Source organism: Nematolebias whitei, chromosome 7 (genome assembly GCF_014905685.2).
Source record: "Nematolebias whitei isolate Nwh7 chromosome 7, NemWhi1, whole genome shotgun sequence".
Classification (NCBI taxonomy): domain Eukaryota; kingdom Metazoa; phylum Chordata; class Actinopteri; order Cyprinodontiformes; family Rivulidae; genus Nematolebias; species Nematolebias whitei.
Window position 1 is genome coordinate 50,832,635 of NC_056504.1, and position 9,701 is coordinate 50,842,335.

At 44.1% G+C, this 9,701-nt stretch overlaps 1 protein-coding gene across 1 annotated transcript in view; it reads left to right on the forward strand.

Moving 5' to 3' along the window:
* ptprt (protein tyrosine phosphatase receptor type T) overlaps positions 1-9,701 on the forward strand; it is a 340,867-nt gene that overhangs the window by 105,322 nt on the left and 225,844 nt on the right. The window contains exon 8 of the mRNA XM_037679934.1: positions 5,396-5,689. Coding sequence (XP_037535862.1) covers positions 5,396-5,689 — 294 coding nt within the window. The remainder of the gene's footprint in view (positions 1-5,395; positions 5,690-9,701) is intronic.

A 9,701-nucleotide genomic window follows, 5' to 3' on the forward strand; every position in this document is an offset into this window, starting at 1 on the left:
TTTGAATGAATCGGATCAGGTTTGAATGAATCGGGTCAGGTTTGAATAAATCGGGATCAGGTCAGGTTTGAATGAATCGGGTCAGGTTTGAATGAATCAGGTCAAGTTTGAACAAATCGGGTCAGGTTTGAACGAATCGGATCAGGTTTGAACGAATCGGGTCAGGTTTGAACAAATCGGGTCAGGTTTGAACGAATCGGATCAGGTTTGAACGAATCGGGTCAGGTTTGAACGAATCGGATCAGGTTTGAATGAATCGGATCAGGATCAGCAAATGAGGGTGGAGGCAGGTCTTGCTACTTCACCTTTTCCACCCACATTTTGATGTTGTTGGTCTGGGGAGTGTCCCTGTGATGGACTTGCGACCCGTCCAGGGTGTCCCCCGCCCCTCGCACAGTGATTGCTGGACTTGGGCACCAGCGACTCCCGTGACCCAAAATGGAATAAGCGGGTAAAGATAATGGATGGATGGTCTGGGGAGTTGAACCTGCGACCTTCCGATCACAGCCCCACCTTTTCTAACCTCGGTGCCACCACTCCACCACCACGTCTTGGTCCAAAATGGATGCTGTTGTCCAGAACAATGCAAATCTAGAAAAACATCTAGAAGATGCAAACTCCACCTAGAAAGGCCCCCAGCCGGGATTTGATCCGGCGACCTTCTCACTGAGAGGCAGCTGCTCTACCCACTGAACCACCGTGCTGCTGTTTTGATTTTCATTTTATTTTAAATTCAGAAATAGATGCTTCATTAGGAGCAAAACATTTTATTTTCATTGAGCTTCTTCTCAGCTGCTGCAGGTTAGAGCAGAAAATAATTTAATTGTCTTGGAACGCCCACGCTACAGAACAATCCACAGAAAATGTGTAAAATACATGAAATTTAAAACTGCACGCATGTTCAGCAGCAGCACCAACACGCAGGTTTACAAGAGGAGAGAAGTTTGTGTTGACTGAAGTTTCTTCTTCCTGACAGAAACTCACCGCGCCGTCTTTAAACGCAGCGCTGGGCTCGTAACGCAGCGCAGTAAAAAAGTGAGCGCACACTTTTGTTCCCGCCGGGGGTCGTAACACCGACCGGCTTCGAGGGCGCGATGCTTCATCTGACAACAAGGCCCCAGGACACGCAGGATAAAACCTTCACGAGACCCGAGGTCCTGCTAAACATGCTCACACAGTGTTTATGGACCAGCAGGGCCAGAGTCCTGGCTGGGGGTGAAGTCTGCACCGCGCTCTCCGGTAATGTCCGGCTTAATGAACAAGTGGAAAAAGTCCCGATCTCAGTCCACAACTCAGAACTTTATTCTGAAGCTGAAGTTCCAGCTCTTCTGGTTTTTATTTTCATGTTTTTGGATTGTGTATGTCTTAAAGCCGGGGGCCGATACATCGATGGTGATCTACTGGTCAGTCTCAAAGGTATTCTGGGTAGATGGCGTGGCATTAGAAACTAGACGTCAGCTGATCATCCATCCATGAGATGTGTCTCTTGATTGACAGCCAGTCTGAGGCCCCGATCTCTCGACGTGAAACGTTCATTTTCAGACGACGTCCTCGTTCTCTCTGAGACTGAAGGTCTCTGAGTCCGGGTCTCAGAGCGGAGATGTTCAGGGGAACCCCCCCATGCAGCATCCATGTTTCTCCATTTGTTCTCCTAAAAGTCTCTTGTCTTTCCGTCCTCTCTGCTCTCACTCTTCATTAGTGTCTCTGTATGAAGACGACGGGAGGTGAAGACAATCAGTGTCTTCACTGTCTCTGTGTCCGTGCAGAGAGACAGATGGACGTGGATCAAAACCTGCTTTAACATTTAGATGATTTTGTCCAGGAATGCTTCAGATGGGGGTGGGTGGGGTGGGTGGGGGGTGAATCTTTAAACAAAATGTAAAATCATGTGTGTGTGTGTGGGTGGGGGTGGAGTTTAGGAGAGTGTTTCTGGGGAAGTGTGTCCCTCGTGTCTTTGCCGGCGCCAGGTTGCGAGCTGCTGGGTGGCCTCTGTAACGCAGCGGTAAATGAGCTGATTGAGGAGGGAGGGGGGCGAACACAGGCAGGGGGAGGAAGTGATGGAGGGTTGTCTCCTCCCTCCTCCTGTGGAGTAACATCAGGAGGAGTCGTTCAATATAAATGATGCAGGTCAAAGCAGGAGTTAAAGGCCGGAGAGAAAAGTCTGACTTTAGTTGAAACCAGCAGCCGAACGTCTCTGCATGTTGCTCTGTGAGAAAAGCAGCTTTTCTTTTGAATACATATTTATCAGCCTTTCTTGTAAACAACATAAATGGTGCATCAGGGCGGGAGAGTTTTTCTCCTCTGCCTGTGAAACATCCTTGAAATCTTCCTGGAAAACGTGAAGTGCTCTGTGTGAGACAGAGATCGAAGCACGACAAGTTTCAAACAACTAAAGCTTCAGTTGCAGAGTTGTTCTCTAAACCGTTCAGGAGTATTCTTGTCATCGTTTCATACCTGATAGTTCTGGACTCCAACACAAACAAACTTTGAAGTATTAATTTCTGGCTACATTTCAAATTATCTCGATCCCACCCCCCACCCCCCCCCCCCCCCCCCCCCAAAAAAAAACATGTTTAATGCCTGCTTTTTACAATTTCACCCAGATTCAGCAACTGTCCTGCATGTTGGTCTATAGCTTTTAACCCCACAGATTAACCTCTGGGGGCAAAGACCCCCACAGATTAATCTCTGGGGGCAAAGACCCCCAGAGATTAATCTTTAGCCCCCCCAGTCATTTGAATAAACTGCATTTTTATCAATAAAGAACCTAGACATCATAGTTTCCTCAAATGAGTAGTGGGGTTACATATATGTTGTGGCAGCCATCTTTTTTTTTGACTTAGTCAACCAGTCTTCGATAGTGACGCACCAAAACAGACGTCAGGACCTCACTTGCTTTTCAAGTTATCGTGCACACAACATGCACGGATGTGCAGACAGACAGACGGACGCTTGCCCCCTCTCCACACCACCACAGGACAACAACTGACTGACACAGATGTGGTTATTTTTGGTCAAAATTACATCAAACGTAAACTCCTGCAAAATTATGAGATGCGATAGAGCACGACGTCTGTGTTGAGGATGACTCTCAGCTACTACCACAGCAGATTTTAGCACCACGTGTATAAAGTGCACTGAGTTAGAGCCGTTTTTGTGTTTAAAAACTGAGTGAATTGAAGTTTGTCTGAAGGCGGCAGGAGAGAGAATAATATTCTCAGCTGGATTTATTCAGCTGTCAACAGACAGAGCCCGTCAGAGAACAAAGCCTCGGCATGAAAACCACTCTTAGTCCCTCCAGTTTGAGCGGATCGATAAACATGTGGTCGGACATCAGAGCATCTTAACTGATCAGTTTTCAGGGTGACGGTATTTGATCTGCAGCTCAGCTCTGCTGTAGACCAAACCGGAACAATCCATAGTATCATCATGGCATTAAGAAGCACGGAGATTTAAAATATCCATAAAGAAACCGAGGTTTTCAGTAAATCTGAGGCGGATCTGGTGTATCACGATGTCGGTCCAAGGCGCTGATCCCCAGGTCGAGGAAGAAGCCGGAGCTGTCTACGGTAATTACCGTAGCTCGTGCTGATGAGCAGAGCGCTCAGAGGCGCAGGCAGTCTGCTGACGAACAGGAAAAGTCCAATTAATTTTCCTGTCATTGTTTCCATCTGCTCCTGCTGCTCCTTAACTCAGCCCGCTTCAGATTTATGTCATGGCGATGTGGCGGCTCGGCTCGTTTGTTGGAGGTAAAATCATCCCGCTTGGCTTGTAAAAATCATCTCACTCCTCCTCCTCTGCTCGACAGCTACACTCACCGCTCCGATGTGTTTATCAGCTAATGTCTCTGTCAGCGAACGCTTTTTATTTTCTGTTTGTCTGTAAAAATACAGTTTACTGAGCGTCACTGGGTCGTACAAAACACCCGACTGAAGCCTGCAGCTGCCATCTACACAGAGTTTTAATTAATTACCATCTTTATTCAGAGTTTATGAGATGAGGAGCTGCTTTTATTTCTATAACCGAGTTTATTCTGATGTTTCCTGCTGTGAAACTTTTAACGAGATTTTTCTAATTCAATCCAGAATCCATGTTTATCTTTTAAACTTTGATTAAACAATAAAACTCCATAAGATCCACAACTTTGTCTCTGATAGCCCTCTGAGCATGCATTAGGGATGACTCTCAGCTGCTACCACACCAAATTATACTTCCATAAGTGCAGTTAGCTGTGGCAGCCATCTTGAACCGGGTTGACTCCGAACGTTGAGGAGCTGTGGAGCTACAGTCGTTACTGTCTGAGCTTCATTATGATTCGTCCAGTGGTCGATGAGATATTTTGCTGACAAACACATGACACAGACCCATGGTGTTACATCATCACCTGCTTTTCCTGGCAGCAGGCGATAAAACAGATTGAAGCTAACCGTAAAGGTTTTACACTTCTGACACTTTTTGCTCGCCCGTGCGCAGGCGGACGTTTTATCGTGCCGTCCAGAAACTCTTCTTGTCCCGCCCATAACTTCTGATCCACTACTGAAGATTTGATGCTCTCGATGCACATACACATCGTCCCTAGATGGAGTGTTGCGTACACTTTTCATCACACCAGCTCCAAGGTCAAGGTGCCAAGTCAAGGTCAAAGGTTTTTGCTTGTCCGGGCCATCGTTATATAAGTTGCTGTATAATGTTTTATCGAGGGGCGTATAATGCGCTGTAAGCTTGTTTACACAAATCGTTTACCTCTAAAGATTTTAATTTATTTATTTATCTACTGAGTTTTATGTTTGGAAAGGCTCTTACAGTGTTCCTAAATTAAACTCTTACTAAATAATTTACCCGATACAAAACATCTAAATATATTATATGATTAATAAATATTTTTTATATTGATCGTTTAAGAGTTTTCTCCTCCTCCGTCTGTTCCTCGTTAGGCCTCACAACAAGTTCTCCACTGATCATTTAGGAAAATACTAAAACTGTTGAGTTTTCATTATTAAAAGCTGTTTACACTGAGAGGATGCATTTTGAAATGTAGTTTTTATTGTTATTAATTCATTCATTCAACCTTTATTTATGCTGGTAATCCCATGGAGCCTCGTTTACCAGAGACCTGGTTAAAGAGGCTCCAGCAGAAGACAGAAAGAGGAGTGAGGTCCATTCTTTGGTTCGAGGGCTTCACTCGTCAGCACCTTCGATCGGGTTTCAACATCATGTTCAGGAGGACAATAATCGTGTGAGGCTCAGCTGGAGGTCCGTTTCAGTCTAAACAAAACCACTTTCTAAACTGAACGGTTTAATCAGCCACGGGTTTTATTCAGTGTTTCACTGGAAAACATTCTGTTGCACAAACACAAATTAAAAATTACTTTCTTTAAAAATCCTGTTTTTACAGCCCCGCCTACTCCCATCGCGCCGCCGGAACTTCTCGCCGTCGGCGCCACCTACCTTTGGATCAAGCCCAACGCCAACAGCATCATCGGCGACGGACCGATCATCCTGAAGGAGGTGGAGTACCGCACCACTACAGGAAACTGGGCCGAGACCCACGTGGTTGATGCCCCCACCTACAAGCTTTGGCATCTGGACCCGGACGTGGAGTACGAGATCAAGGTCCTGCTGTCCAGACCTGGAGAAGGGGGAACGGGACCGCCGGGACCACCGCTCATCACCAGAACCAAATGTGCAGGTGAGTAACCTTTCTTTGAGGCTTGGGTCGCTGCTTCGTTTGGTTTTCAGAAACGTGTTGAAGTGATCATCTCGGAGCTTCAGCAGAAGTTCAGATCCCGCCCACGCAGGAACGGTTTTCAGGATTAGTAAAAGTTTTTTCTTGTTTTGCTTCGACTCCAAGCGCAACCAAACCAAGAGATCCAGTCTGTGGTCTATGGTTCATGCACGACCAGCACACTGGTCCTTCCGAACATGAACGTTTTTATGCACGCTCCCGTGTTACTGGTGTGGTTTCATGGTGGTGTTTTGGCGCCACATGAAGTTCTGGTTTGGTTTCTGTGCCATGTTGGGTCACTTTGGGACGCTTGTTGTTGGTGTGAAACATTTCTATAAAAGGTGGTGCGTTACAGAGATGTATTTTAAAAGATGGACAACTTAAAGTGTGGATGATGTGACGAAGAAGCTGAACAGAAAAAGGAGGATCAGGTCTTCGTTGCTCTCTGGAGTGGCAGCTCAAACCAAACATGATGATGACTGGGATGTTGAGAAGGTGCCTGGAGAGGAAGGAGAGCAGGAGGAGAAGCTGTCGAAGGTTAGTTGGGGGCAATCATGGGCGATAATGAGTATCCCAGCGGGGGTGTAAGGACACAACAAGTGACATGTCATTTGATTAAGTGACAGCCCATCAGGTCTCTGACGGCCGGCAGGGCGCTGCTTATCCCAGCAGTCGCTTCCATCACGCATCGCTTCACTGCTGCACACGCTTTTACACGTTTCTTTTGTTGTGTTCACAAAATGTTCTCTACACGCTGCCTTTTGAGTTCCTTCTTTTTCTTGGACCTCTCTTCTCACCTTCGTTTCAACACCTGTCCCCATTCTTTTCTCCTACGCTCCACCTGTCTTCAGCTATTAGTCTCTTTCTGTCCTGTTAATTATCCTTTTCTTTTTTCTTGCTCTTCTTGTTTGGTTCACCTCTATTTTACGTGCACATCTTTATTCTTTTCTTTCTTTTAGTGTTGACTCGTAGAGCCCTCATATTTCTGCTCAGTGATCATTTTGGGAAGAAATATTGTAAATCAATACGTTTTGGTCAAACTGAAGTTTTTTAATGTTGTTGGTTTTGGACCTTTATTGGATTTGGTGGAAAACTGCAGCTTGTCATCATATGAAACATAAAGTGTTGCTGTAAGATTATCCTGTTAACGTTAGCTGTATGGATTTAAACACATTTATTTTGTCTTGTCTTAAAGTCGGTTACTCGTCCTCTTCCAATGCGCATGTTTCTGGTTTTGAATCTTCTGCGAGCACTCTGAAGGCTCTTCCATCAACCAGTTCCCCAAAATGGCCACGCAGACGTCTTTAAAAACATCACTGATGGAGCCGACCAGGTCCGGCACAGACGAGAGCTTTCAGGGATGAAGTGGAACCTAAAGAGGCGTGGAGCACAACTCAGCTGGGTTGATGTGGAGCGCAACACATTATTGTGCATTGGACGTCTTCCTTGTATTGTTTTCAATACATTTAGAGTTTACTCACTTTAGCGATTCTCTTGTAGCTACTTATTTTTATAAAACAATATGACTTATTTCTTCTATAATCTGTTTTTGTCGACGTCATCATTTTGTCACGTTACAGAGCCGCAGCATCGGCGTACTTTTTCACGTCAACTGTTTCGGCTCTCTTACTACCTCGCCTCGTGGCACACAGGAGCATCGAGGGTGGCTGGCTCTAATCCCCCTTGCTGCCTCAGTAGTTTCAGAAACCCCACCGAGGTGAACAGAAGGTGTCTCAGTCCCAGACTGAGGAGTTTTATGAAAGAGCCTTCAGTCAGTAACAGAGAGTTTGGAGAGACTGTTACATCATCATGCTAACGTTAGCCATGCTACATAATGTTAGCCAGGTGCGGTTTAGCGCAAACGTTTTGTTGGATTATTTCACATAATCTGTCCAATTTGTTAGTGAGATTAATTTGAAGCTAGCTGTTTCGGAAAAATGGTGTTTGGTTTACTTAAAAATATTTTTTATTTGCTGATGTCACCAGTTTAAGTACAATTATAGTTTATTTTGATGGTTTTTGTTATTTTGATATTACTTTGTAAAAAGTATCCAAGTAGACGGTCTCAAAGATATGGAACAATACGTTTCCAAATGTGAAACTATAACTGAAATATTATTATTGTTTTGTTGTTGTTAATTCTTCTTGTTTCATCAGTTTTTACATTTTTATACAAACTTAAATTTTAACTGTATTTAGTCCACAGTCCTTTAAAAATAACCTTTGTAAATCTTACGCTTCCTTCCTTTTCCATGACTCGGGGCTCTTTTTATTCTCATTAAAGAACTGATTTCTTTTCCAAGAGCCGATAAAATGTGTTTTAAAAAGGCCCATTAATTTGCAATGACTTGGGTCTGTGGTTTTTAATCTAAGATTCGTTAAGCAGCCGTCGTCGTGCTCATCAGTGGTAAATGGTGCATTTATTACTTCACTACTTTCTGCTGTTTGTCCTCATTTTTACTGCCTTTGTTTCATTCTGTAAACCTGTTACATCATTCCATACACTGAGCTTACAAAAGACAAGCGTTCTTTGGCTTCCTCAGATCCCAACAGTCACATTAACGCATGTTTTAACACTTTCTCACATTTTGAGGATTTGTTTTTCACCTCCCACTTTAAGTTCTCCTGGTTTGCTTTTTGTGATTTTACTTCAGCAAAATGTGAACGGGTGTAGAACTGGAACTGGAGCGATGAAGGGCGGGATTAGGAGAGAGAAACGAGACTTTGAGTTGCCTGAGAAATAAAGGGGCATGCGGTGACGGCGTTGACTCGATGGATCGAGATGAAACGAGAGCTGGAAGTCTTGGAGAAACGGAGCGAAAGACGGGGAACGATGTGAAGTGAGGCAGAGCGGAGGTGCTGGTCATTTTTCCTGCGTGTGCGTGAAGCGTACTAGAAAGCAACGTGTGTTTCTTTGCTCGTGGCGCGTTGCCGGGCTGTCACAAGCGTTCGCGGGGCGTGTGCACGTCTGTGTGTGATGGGATGGAAGCAGGCAGGTGTGACAGATGTCGGAGGGCCTGCTGGCTGCTGTGTGTTTGTTTCCACGCCATCTGTGTTCACCTTTCTGTTCCCGTTAGCATCAGCGGTCCGGCTCAGACCTCGCCATCGAGCGCCGTGAATCACTTTCATCTTTTCCCACAATCCCTCACTTCCATATTTTACCTGCTCTGGTTGTTGGAGTCTCTTATTTAGGCACACAGTTATCCCTCAGTGCTAAAAAGGTAAAGGTAGGCGATGATGTTTTTACCTGTGTCTGCGTCTGTTAGCAAAATATCTCGTGAACCTCTAATTTGAATGAAAGTTTCCAGTGAGTGTATTTCTAGAAGTGATCAATAGATTCAGGGTTCAACACTTCATCGACCTTAACAAGCACAAAAACACCTCAGCTGCTTTTACTAACATTGCACTTTACTTTGGTGTGGTAGTAGCTGAGAGTCGTACGCAACACATCCTGTCAGATTGCACATGCACGATGGCAGGACACGTGCACTCCTTCTAGATGTTCTAGTTTCATCTACAGAGGGACTGTCAGAGGACGTTGGTTGTTAACGCTCAGAAAACGACTTCAACTCCATCACTTTTTCAAATAACGAGCTGAAATGTGGAGGAGCAGTAGAATAGAGCAGAATAGAATATAATATAATAGAATAGATTAGAATAGAATAGAGCAGAATATAATATAATAGAATATATTAGAATAGATTAGAATAGAATAGAGCAGAATAGAATAGAATATAATAGAATAGAGTAGACTAGAGTAGAATAGAGCATAATATAATATAATAGAAGAGATTAGAATAGAATATAATATAATAGAATAGAGCAGAATAGAATAGAATAGAATAGAATAGAATAGAATAGAATAGAATAGAATAGAATAGAATAGAATAGAATCCGCCTTTATTGCTCAGTTTGTAGGACAGAGTCGACCGATTCATTTTAGTCTTGTGTTGTTATTTATATATATATATATATA